Source organism: Periophthalmus magnuspinnatus, chromosome 13, assembly GCF_009829125.3.
Source record: "Periophthalmus magnuspinnatus isolate fPerMag1 chromosome 13, fPerMag1.2.pri, whole genome shotgun sequence".
Classification (NCBI taxonomy): Eukaryota; Metazoa; Chordata; class Actinopteri; order Gobiiformes; family Gobiidae; genus Periophthalmus; species Periophthalmus magnuspinnatus.
Genome location: NC_047138.1, coordinates 2,862,406 through 2,874,978, shown reverse-complemented (window position 1 = coordinate 2,874,978; position 12,573 = coordinate 2,862,406). Strand labels below are relative to the sequence as shown.

Genomic DNA, 12,573 nt, shown 5'->3' with positions numbered 1-12,573 from the left:
TAGTCCTGGTTTAGTCCTGGTTTAGTCCTCCTCATGTGAGATGTTTCTTGTGGCTCATGTGGGAGATGTTCTTTGGTGCTGGTCCATGGAGAGACTTGTTCACACTGAGCTGCTTTAAAGTCTCTGAGCCACAGGAGCCAGAGACCTGAGCCACAGGACACATGTGTGAAGTACTTCCTGGTTCTAGTCAGGACCCGAGCAGCAGTGTTCTGGATGTTCTGTTCTGTGGCTCGTTTGTAGAGGCCAGTGAGCAGGACGTTACAGTCGTCTAACCTACTGGACACAAATGCATGGATAAGTCTCTCTAAGTCTGGTTTTGACAGTTTACCTTTGACTTTTGAACTGTTTTTAGATGGTAAAAAGCTGCAGATGTTACTGATTTGATGTGGCTGTTAAAGTTCAAGTCTGAGTCCATTATTACCTCTAGATTTCTCGTCTGATTTGAAGGTTTTAGAGAGAGAGACTGGAGGTGATGCTGACACTTTCTCTATGTTTCTGTGGGTCAAAGACTCTGAGTTTATCTGGAGAAAGTTGTTTTACATTCACACACTGATCTGTTGAGTGAATCTTAGTGCAGTTTATGAATTGTTGAAAAATATTGTACACAGGTTTGCATAAAATTAAATCTTTCATTGGCTAAATATTTGCAAAATCTTAAACTGGGATTGTAAGTCACAGTATATATTAAAAATGCTAAAGTTTTTAATGTGTTTTTGGACTGAAAACAACCACGTAATGCGCTTCGTGTCTTTAAACTATTAATATTTGACTAGTTCGAAAAGTATACGCAAACAATGTGAAATTTACTTCCAGAACCTTGATTGTCTTTGATCTGAGCAGGAAATCTAGGCTAAATAATAATCTGAAGTGTTTTTCTGTTCTAATCGTCTGTGCAGGGATATGAGGTGCACGTTTACGACAGCGTGACCAATAAAACCTCCTTCCTGGGAAACACCACAGAGACGTACTTCCGGATCAGCAGCCTCCTCCTGGGGCACAACTACACGTTCTACGTCCAGGCGCGGTGCCTCGTGAACGGGCAGCTGTGCGGAGAGCCCGCCCGACTCCTCTACAACGAGCTCGCTGCAGGTAAACGACATGGCCACCCGTGTGCGAGCCAACGAGCCTGACGTCTGGCTCAGAGGGGACTCATGGTGCACTGGAGGATTATGTCTGAGGAATATAGAGTTCAAAATGCTGCTTCTGTCTAGGAATTGGGGTTTTCTGTACTAAAACTAGAAGACCTATCGAAACTAAATACTTTTTTATCAGGCAAAACATTAAGAACGTCTAGTATTGACAAAGAAGAATTGACATTAACAGTTTTAGAATCATCTTGAGCTTTATCAGAACTGTATAAGACGACATGGTACTATAAAGAAAGTACTGCTATTATATGTTGGGTATTTTGTCTAAAAAAAGTAGCAGTCTTTTTATTATCGTTGTGGTGTTGGTCTTGATACTCATCCAGTGTCGTGTCAATACTGAAATAAACAAATAGGACACAATTTGACCTTTTCTGAATAGTTTTAGAATGGTCCTATCAGACGTAGTATAAGACCATGTGGTAATTATAACGAATAAAATACTTTTGTGGTGTTAAAATCTGTATTGCACTTTTTCCTCAGTTGCGTGTGAAATTTTAGCACAGCAACGAGACTAAATAAACCAAAAAGTGCGGCTGTACGAGACTTGAATGTTGAGTATCGTCGCTCTTTTGACAGCTGTTCTGATCTTGTGTTTTCAGGAGCCAATGAGGCCTCTCGTGGGGGCGGAGCCTCTTCGGGCGGGGACATGGCGGCTGTAGTCGTCCCCGTGTTGTTCCTTCTTCTTCTGGTCGTCTGTGGGGGTCTCGTGGCTCTGTACTTTAGACATCGGCGTCTACAAAACAGCTTCACCGCTTTCGCAAACTCGCATTACAACTCACGCTTAGGCTCTGCGATCTTTTCCTCTGGGGATGAACTGGGTGAGTGTCTGCTGTGATATTCATTTTGTATTCAGTGTATAAAACAAGTAAAGAGTACGGTTTAATTGTGAAAAGATGGGGAAAATGTAAACGTGTCCAAACTGTACAGTCATTTCCTTTCCGTCCTGCAGATCTGTGCAAACACGTTCTGAAATCTGAGTCTTGTCACTTTGTTACTTCATATTTCGGTCTTTTTGTTCATTCTTCTTCATTTTAAAACATAAATCTAATCTCATTTCTTTTCAGAAAAATTGTAGTTCGATATTTTTCCCAAATCCGTCAGCCCTTGTCCCTGAAGCAGCAAGCATTTTATCCTGATATTCAAACGATATTATGTGAAAGTTCCCGTTCAACTGGAGTAACAGCACCTTAAATGTTTATTTGGAAGGAAGGAAAGTCAAACTAAACTCAAAATTCAAGTTATAATGCTCATATATGATAGAATTTTGAGTCTATATCTAGTCTGTAGTCTGGAACTTGAGTAGAGGAACTGAAACTATTGTGAAACACTGAATTTCTTGATCAAAAATAGATTGTAAATTGTCTAGTCCTTGTGTAACGTTGCCATATTTACATGTTTGTATACTTTATATTTTCAGACATTTCCATTCTTTCAGGTGATGATGATGAAGACGCTCCGATGATCAGCGGTTTCTCAGACGACGTTCCCATGGTGATCGCGTAGCAGGAAGCGGCCCGTCCTCCTCCTCCTCCTCCGCTTTACTCCTGTAACTGTCCTGGTGCAGCTGGAGAAGAGAGAGACGACAGTGGAGAGGCTGCGAACACCGAGAACAACGAGAATCTTCCATTTCTCTCGCTCCAAACTGGGTGGAGAGTTAAGAGAATATGATATTTTTCAACATTGCACTTTTTTGATCCGCAATAACTTATTTTTTATATGAAATAAATATATATGGGGGAAAAAAGGACTAAGAAGAGCTTTGACAACTGTGAAGGACTTGAGTTTGTTGAGCGTTACAGGAAGGAGACAAAATTAGTGATGCAAACTCATTTTCCATGGGAGCAGTACATGCTTAAAGCCAAAATAAGCAGAGACTGAGTAGAATGAAACAGGTACACACACAATATAAAGATGCTGTATACGTTATTTAAAAAAAAATCAATATTGAAAGCGTTGATGCGTAGTACTGTGCGTGCTACAGCGGGATGTTACGTTGGTCCTCATCTGAGTGAATAATGAGACATATCGGCATTTACGAGATGTTATCCGTAGTTATTTTCAAACGTTTGACCAATCACGGCTTGAGTTTCGTTAGTTATGTCTTCACAGATGCTTCTTTTTCACCACAAACCCATGTTAAATGTATGTACAAAGACGACTATTCCGGCTTTGAGGGGAGGAAAACTGTAAATATCGGCTTTTAAAAACGTCCTCTCCGCGTAATGCTGCACCATGTCATTTGTAAAAACGTGTAATGTATTTTATTCATTCAGGACCATTTTAATTCCTCCAGCATTTGCCATAACTGTAGTCACAGAGGAAGAGGTTGGGGTTCTCAGGGAAGTGTGTTGGAGCGAACACCAGCGCAGCACCACATGGCTTAGGTGGCCGATGACAACACATAAATAAAACTGTTTAAAATCACCAGTTACTAAGTCAAAATATCACAAACTGAGACGTGTGGGGTCAGCTGAGCGTGGAATCGCATCTGAAGTCATAAAAAATCATTTAATGTATTTATAATTGAGTTGAATTGAAGCGTGTCTGTCAGTGTTTACATCTACAAGATCCGAGTTTGACCAACGTTTAAGTTTGGGCATTTCTATTGGACGCGCCTGTCATCCAAGTTTACATGCACGTATTTTATGAAACAAGCGCCAAAATAATATGTGTTTATACTGTATTTCCACCTCCGCTGACTCTTAAACGTCTTATTATCCGAAAATCCGGCTGCCTTGTTTCTTAAGCCATTGAAATAGATGGTGTTCTACTTTCTATCGATCATGTTTTTGTTTTGTTTTAAGATGTTTTCATGAATGTATTTTATATGTGAACTTTTAAGGTACCACCTGTGAAGTTTGTGCATGCTCTTTACTTTGTCATTGCTAAAGTGAATTTGTAAAGCACCTGTTCTGTTCCGTGCAGGTTTTCTGTTACTGTGTAGACTTCTGCGGTCTAAAAAACTACTATAAGATTCACTCAACGCCCAACTCACAAACCTACTGCACCACTTTATGTAATTGTTTTGTCCTGACATTCAGGGTTTTGTTACTTGCTCAAAACGTTCAAATTTGTTTTATTATTGGCATGGCTAGAGATTGTAATTTCCTGGACCATTGCTGAGGTTAATTCTTTTAAAATTATTGCCAAACTGTAAAACTTGCAACAATATAAAAGGAACTGTCTCCTTAAAACTTTCTAAAGTCCTTAGCCCGTTTGCCAAAAGTAGAAAACATTTTTTTAATTAACTTTCAAAGCAAGTGCTATAATTATGTTACTGGTTTAATTTGTACTTGCCAACTACCAGAGTACTGTGCAACCCCACAAAATCCAATCAAGCCTCCATTATAATTATTTATTCAGAGGTAGCTCATACACTGGCGTTTGGTTGATTTCCAAATGTATTTACTGACAAATCTGTTACACACCTCCCAACAGCAGATTAGAATGTGCCATTTTAAATTGATTAATTAATTTGGTCATTAGTGCCTATAAATATGAAACCATTTTTTACTAACTGTTTCCAAAATCGTGCTGTTTCTTTAAGATGTTTTCCAGAAAAATTTGCAACATACTGTTTTTATTTTGAAGCCTTACGACCTGTTTTGTGGGAGTGATGCTGTTTTGACTTGTTTGCAGTCTTTTTAGATATTGTTTTTTTTGTTTTTTGCCACATAATGCCTTACTAGAGAACACAGATTAGGATGCTACTGTATGTAAAAGTGTAGATCACAAGGGCACACGCATGCATTAACACGCTTACACAGAAGAGGAACGTCGAGGAGGAAACTACTGTCAGATCACTGCTCTGTGTGTGTGTGAGCCGGGCACTGGTCTCATTTCAGTCAGGTTTTACACATGTTATGTATAAAGCATAAATCTTTGTTCAAATGTGACCTTTTGACTCCCATCTGTCTTAACGTGGATTCTTGTCAAATGGTTTGCTTCAAAATGTCGTTTGGCACAGAGCTGGGTCGTGTTGGACTTGGCCATGTCTGAAGATATTCATGTCTTGCTTGAAATAAGTCACGAGAAAAGGCTCAGAGGTAGAGTGAGAGCTGTTTTAAGGAACCACTTATACTGAAATAAACTTGCTGAAAACAAAAGAAAAATCGATGTATGACTCTTATTTTTTGATTAGACTTTGAATGAAGTTGTGATTTGATAAAATAAGGAATAAAAACAAGGCTATTACTATTGTAGCTTTTATTAAACAACTTTAAAGATGGAAAACACCCAAATCTCTTCAACAATGGAGCTGTGAAAATGTGTGTGTTTCCATTAATGTCCACCAGGGGGCAGTGTACGCCGCATCTCTCCTCAGCCAAACTGCAGCTCCTCTGTTTGTGTTGCCAGATCTGTCTGGATTTACCTCCTCTGCGTCTAAACTTTGCAGGTTGCCCCTATAATTTAACATATTTTTCAGTTTGAAGTTAAATTTGCTCTCACAGTTTGCGTAGAATCATATAAACCAATGTCAATCATGGGTCAGGCTACAAACAATCAGCTTATTGCAGATTCTGTGTCTAAAGCTTGACCAAAAAGCCTGGTCCATATAGTTATTTCACAAGTTTTTATCATTTTTCATTATTTTAGTTTGACTGTGCAAACATAAAACTAAACAGAAGTGTCTAACGTCGTCCTTTGTGCACTTTTACTTCAACTTATTGTCCTTGAAAGGCAGTAAAGTCATTAGATCGCTTTCCAAGTTTTTAAGTGTTGACAAGATGCAGAAAACAAACAGTTGGGGACCCATAGAGCGCCCTGCTGTGGGGGCTGTGGGGGCCGCGGTGCCTCTGAGCTCAGTGTCGTTCAGGGTCAGGAAGAAGAGCACGACTACACACAGGTTACATTTAACAACAACAACAGCACAAACAGAACTCCTCTCCCTCTCAGCAGGTCAAGAGCCGGTCAAGAGGGACCTGCCTACTCCCTCATCGTCTGGGGTCAAAAGTTCAACATGCAAAGGTCAAGAGCAGGTGGTCCAGAGATAAAGAATGCACAAAGGACTGGAGATCTGAAGCTGGATCAAGGCAGAATAATCAGGTAAATCTAATTACTCCAGACTGGATTTCCTGGAATTAACATAGTACAAAACACACTTGAAATACCCCGAAATCATGCAAAACAGGTTCGGTCTGTTCTTTTCAAAGAGTTGTCGAATTTTGTACTAAATCCTGTCTAATAAATCTGTTTCTAATTGTGTTTTTATTGACATTTAGTTGCTATTAAATCATTTCTTCTCTCTCCGCTCAACTAACACTGAGGTCACCCCTGCTGCCCTGGGGCTGACGGATCAACATGTGGCTGTTACTATTCTTCTCTAGACATTTTAAAGCTGCATTATGTCATTTTTTTAAGTGGAGGGTTCCGCTGTTTGGCTTTAATCTCGCATTAGTCCACTATTCCGCCCTTTATTGCTTAAAATTAGCCTGAAAAACATGTATTCTGGCCTTGTTTTCATTGAGCTGGACACGTTTAATGCCATACTGTGGAGCTTTCTAGGTAAATCTATAACAAATCCATGGAAACAAGCAGGAAACAGACACGCCACGGAAAGAGTTACATAGTACAACTTAAAAAACATTAAGAAAGTAGAACTAAATGCACAAGTTTCTCTTAGATTTCAATTGCTGCTTAACAGATTTGAAGTTTTTAAGAGCGTTTTGAAGGAGTAAAAAGGTCAAAAATGCAAATATACGAGCTCGAGAGTCACTGGTGTCAATGCAGCTGACCCCAAAGTGTGCGTTAATGTAAAGGTTGCATCAGAAAAGGACATGTGGACAAGTGTAAACCAATCAAAATGCAAATGGCTGCACTCCAGGATGCACATGATTCACTGCGGCCTCCCCCTGATTGAAAAATTCACCAGGAAACTCGGCAATCGCACGAGTTTGATTATGATTCTGAACTTCAACCCGCAGCAGCACTTGGTTCAGAGACTTTATTCATGCCCTTTGCATCATATACTTTTCACATGCCACTCAAAATCTCTTGTAATTATGTGTGGGGTTTTATTGGAGAAGACTAGGACCAATAGAAAAGACTAGAGGTCCGACTCTCCTAGCAACAAGCCGCGGTGCTGCTGTGCTTTGCCATTAGCCGATACCCTGAGGAGAGATCATTTGGAAACTACTCTTTCTGCTCCGTGTTGTGACATTAAACTCGCTATGGTCCGTCTCTCATCAGCAGCAGCAGCCGCTTCACTGCAGCTTTGATTTGTCCCAGAGTAGAAAAACACATCTTTTACTTTCAAACAGCACACAGTAATCATCATGATGTCTGTAGTTTGTATGTGGAGTCTCATTTTGACTGAAATATGACTGAAAATGGAATATTCTATGTAGGTACAGCATGTTTTTAGATGGACTTTTTTAAGACTTCTTTCAGAGCGAGCATAAATGAGTGGATGATGAAGTGAACGTCAAACAAACTGTGACATTCGGCGTACATAAACATGTGTTTTTGTCAGATTTCATGCATGTATTCAACGCGGGGCTGGGCGGTATTACAATATTGTTCGATTTTCAACACGCTTTTATTTTGTCTTATTAAAAACTAATCAAATCACTTCAAATATTAACATGAAAATCGTCAAATTATTCATCAGAACACTGCTCCAAACCACATGCTTGTACTGGCAGAGATTGGCTGAGGAATATTCGATTAAAAAGCCCCAAGAATAGCACTGACAACTGGAAATGACTGAATCTCGATCTTGATTCAAATTTGATTAATTGCACAGACTTAATTCAACTTCACTTTTTGGCTTTGTGTCTTTTTCAATTTATTTTGGTGGCAAAAAAAACACTAAAACCTGCTCAGATGTCTGGTTTTTCAGGACTGTGTAATATTCTGGGCAGTGCAATAACTCCCCTCCAGAAAAGTTACATTGTGCAGCTTTTATTCCAGTCATTCCAGTGCATTATGGGTAAACCTTGTTGCAGGTGGTCGTAGTGCCTCAGCCTCCTATGACCTGGACCTAGGACACTTTTTGGGTTGTCTAATATATATATATTTTTAGAAGAAGAAGAACAGCAACAATGCAAAAATGTTTAGAGTTTAGAATCTTCAGATATGTATTTATTTATTTTATTATTTTATTTTATTTATTTATTTATTATTTATTATGTAATTTATTTATTTATTTATTATTGTATTTATTTAATTTATTTATTATTGTATTTATTTTATTATTTAATTTATTTATTATTGTATTTATTTTATTTTATTTATTTATTATTGTATTTATTTTATTTTATTTATTTATTTATTTATTTATTTATTTTGTTTTGTAAAGGCACATGTCTCCTGCAACTCTTCACATGACCCACATTGTTCCAAGAGACACAATTGTTTTTACTCAGGACAAAAGTTGCTGCGTTCAGGGATTTAATAAATAGTTTTTGCAAATTCAAACGTTTTATCAAAAATGATTAAAACGTAGAACGAATGTCCTCATACGTGGACATCATTTTACTCATAATGTAAAAATAATTCTTTGTTTTTTACTCTCATCAGGTCCAATCAGCCCAAATAACAAAGAGAAATGAATAAAGTCATGACATGCAAAAGCAAAAACACAGTGATATTTAATCCCATCATCACACCGACTCAAATAAAACAGTTTGATTTTGTGCGTTTATGTTGATTTTGCTTAAATAAAGACGCGCAGTTGTTGTTTTTTTGCAGAGCTATGGGCCAAACCTGAGGACAAAGACGCTCCTGGAGGTGTCTCTGCTTTGGGCCAGAGTGGAGTTAGATTACCTGAGGCTACACCTGTCTGTCTGTGTGTGTCTGTGTGTGTCTGTGTGTGTCTGTGTGTGTCTGTGTGTGTCTGTGTGTGTCTGTGTGTGTCTGTCTGCGCCCCCCACAGAGCTGTCGACGGGGCGGTCCGACGGAGGAGAGCACAGGCCCGATCCCTATTGGCTGTGAGGGGGAGGAGTAGATATAGACGTACAGCTGAAGTCCCCAGCCGCAGGTTTGGAGCAGCAGAACACTTTTGATCTCCCGGTGTCAGTGTGCGGTGTGTGTTTTTGGTGTTTTAGTTGTGTGTACGGCGTGTCAGGCCTTCAGAGACACCGCTCACTGTCGAAATGAAGTGTTTTTCTGTCTGACGTCTGCCTCAACTGCACAGATTCAGGTTTACACATTGTTTTTGACTCACCTGGCGTCTCTTTCTCGTGCAGAATTACAGCTAAATCAGACACCACTTAACAACTACACCTTTTTATGAACAAAAAACAAATAAAATAAGAATGATTCAGGCTTAGGAACCACTTAATCAAGGCGTAAAGGTAGAAGTTGAGGTTACAGGATGAATTAAGTAGACCCCACAATGCTAACAAAACACTTTTTTTTAGACAATACAATGTTATTTTCAACATTAAATACCAAAAATAGCACTTTATTTTACCATGTGGCCTTAAATCTGTGTTGTTTCATCGTTGTCCAGGGGCGTTTTACTCGTTTATGTTCTGATAAAGCTCAAGATCTGTTCAGGAAAGGTTCATTTCTGTCCTGTAAATGTGGCTTTTTTAAGTATCGATACCTGTGCAAATGAGTATCGAGTTTCAATACTAGTTTTTGACGCTTTTAACAACCCTAAGCCTGAGTCATTCTTATTAGAACTCACTCTTTGCTCATTATGAATCACATCTTTGGTCATTCTTTATTCACTTTATTCCAGCGCCGCCATCGTCATTTGATTGTGTTATTTTGCATGAGTCGCAAATACGTTTTATAAAGACCACAGAGCCCTTTTAAAGCCTCCACGAAAATGAACATTTTACACAAATCAACTTATTTAATGACAGATTTTAGCGACTCAGCTCTGTCCATTTGTAAAAAGACTTGTTTTTTGCATAAATGGAAGCGCCAGCAACAAGAAAAAGTGGTTTATTTAGAGCAGGAGTCTCAAACTCGGGGCCCGGGGGCGAATTACGACCCGCGAGATGATATTTTGTGGCCCGCAGGACAATATGAAAGTGTAGAAGGTTCCCCAAACACACGTAACATCCGCGCTGTGTACTCCCGTCGCAAAAGATTCAACAAATAACGACATATATCCAGAAAATCCACAAGAATTGTCGTAGTTCAGTAAGTTTGTTGAAAGCAGAGATGATGTTTGAGAAGATTTTAACAAAGCTTTTTTGTGGGATACCTGATGCGGCCCAGCTTCACCCAGACTTTACCTCCTGCAGACCCCAGATAATTGGAGTTTGAGACCCCTGATTTAGAGGAAAACGTGTGCGGGACGGAATAAGACCAATACAGGTTATGAAAACAGCTGTTATCACCGGTAAATTGAACTTTTAATTTAGGAAACCGGTGTAACTGTGACTCAGGGCGGCTTTTACACACATTTCTTGCCTTTTATATCCACACCCAGCCACACATTTACATTATTATTACTACTATACAACATAAAACACCTCTAAAACTGCACAAACACATGTATTTTTACCACGTCACTACTAAGAATATTAGATTTTTCGCCGTTCCTGGTCTGTTCGTTGCTCCAAAACGACTCAACTTAACCTCTTTTCCTTTAAATACATGTAAAAAAGCTGGTATTTTTCTAGATTTGTCTGTCTGCTGGATGTTTTTTTATCACATCTAAGCTTCTAAACTTTGCAGCTCCTGTCTCGCCTCCTGCTGCGTCGCTTGCATCTTACCCGGGCCACTCTCCTCTCCTCCCCTCTCCTCTTCTTCCCCTCCTCTCTATACATTTCCCTGCATCCTCCGTCGCCCCCTCTCGCCTCATAACACCGCTGTCTCGCATAAAGGCTTCATTTGTTCTCATCCTTGTACCATGCCTCTCTGTGCCATTGTTCTGTGGGCCTACTGTTAATATCCGTTGCAAATCTGCTTACTTTCAGATTCCATCAATACAAGTGGGGTTGCACAAAGAGAGGACTATGCCAGGGCCGGGAGAAAAGGATGTGAACAGAGGTTGTCAGTGTCTATGAGTCCGGGAAAGCGCTTGACAATGGCGGCTGTGTGCGGCTGCCCTGGTGATTGATCAGTCTGATGTGGAGCTGTGTGGGCCGGACGGAGCAGACACAATTAAACAAACAAAAGGTACAGAGGAAGTGGCCTGATGTAGGTGCAGGGGATTAAACCGGGATGAGTCAAGTCCACGCGGTGGGTCCGTTTGGTTAAATATAAGATGGCAAACTGGCACATGAAAAGGCAAAGGTTGGTGGCTTGTGGTTAAACTTCCAGATGGAGTCGGGTTTATCAAAATATTATTATTATATCAGATTGTCCAAATGTTTAAAATGTTACCATCTGTATATTTGATCAGAATGAGCTTTGTCGTGTCCTCGCCCTTTACTCAGTTAATTAGTCGAGTTTAGTTGATTAATTATAAATATTCGTAATAAAGGAGCAGAAAGGAGAAGGCAATGCTTTACTTTTTACTTGTATATGTAAATGTATATAGTTTTCTAGTGCTTTTCTGCATAAATACAATGTTTTCCGGAGTATAAGTCGCTCTGGAGTATAAGTCGCACCAGCCAAAAATGCATAATAATGAAGAAAAAACATATAAGTCGCATTTTCTGGGGAGATTTATTTTATATTTATTCAGCGACATGAAGCACAGACAGAACTGAACACGTGTCTGGTTTGTTAACGTAAGATATTAACAGTTAATCAGATAAATAAAGCAGAGTAGTAGATATTGGTACAAGCCTAGAGCGCCCTCGTGTGGTCGGCGGTGTGACAATAACGAAGATGTGAAACTACATATTTGCATAATTTCACATATAAGTCGCGTCTGAGTATAAGTCGCACCCCCGGACAAACAAAACTGCCACTTATAGTCCAGAAAATGTTGTTTTTTTGTGAGCGTGTGGTACTTTTTGATACTTTTGGGAGCTTTTTGTCAGGACATGTCACACACAATAATACTTATGTCACGCTATTATTAACTGTACAAGGATCATACCACGTCTTTTGATCGCCTTCTTTCACTTTTAGTACCAGCTGGTCTTGTGATTTGCAAATTGCCGTCATGTTTATTTAACATAGTGAACGCCAGATCAAACTGCCAAATAAAACAGCAAAGACTTTATGGTTTATGGTTTCACTTCCAAATGGAGACTTAGCTTCTTATAAATAGGCTTTTTTTTTTTTTTTTCATTACATTCGTGTTAGAAATGTGTTGAATTGTAATATCTGTACTGGTTTATGATCGTGTTTCATCATAAAAACAGTACAATGGTCTAAAGCACATGTGTCAAACTCAAGGCCCGGGGGCCAAATGCGGCCCGCCATGTCAATTTATGTGGCCCGCGAGGTAAATTGAAATGACAAAATAAGTCTGTGCTGCTTTAATGTGTGCATCGACCATAAACTAATGACATTTTCCAACAAGTGGAACTGAGAAATATTTGCAAATGATCCCAAAATGTTCAGG

At 39.4% G+C, this 12,573-nt stretch overlaps 1 protein-coding gene across 4 annotated transcripts in view; it reads left to right on the top strand.

Moving 5' to 3' along the window:
* sorl1 (sortilin-related receptor, L(DLR class) A repeats containing) overlaps nt 1–5,185 on the top strand; it is a 65,003-nt gene extending 59,818 nt beyond the window's left edge. For 2 of the 4 annotated variants that reach the window (XM_033976670.2, XM_033976669.2), the window contains exons 46-48: nt 897–1,089; nt 1,748–1,966; nt 2,584–5,185. In XM_033976670.2, the coding sequence (XP_033832561.1) occupies nt 897–1,089; nt 1,748–1,966; nt 2,584–2,651 (480 nt within the window). In that variant the 3' untranslated portion in view covers nt 2,652–5,185. Of the gene's footprint in view, nt 1–896; nt 1,090–1,747; nt 1,967–2,565 lie in introns of all 4 variants that reach the window. The other 2 variants (XM_033976668.2, XM_033976667.2) reach the window with 1 other exon arrangement.
* The last annotated feature ends 7,388 nt before the right edge of the window (nt 5,186–12,573 follow it).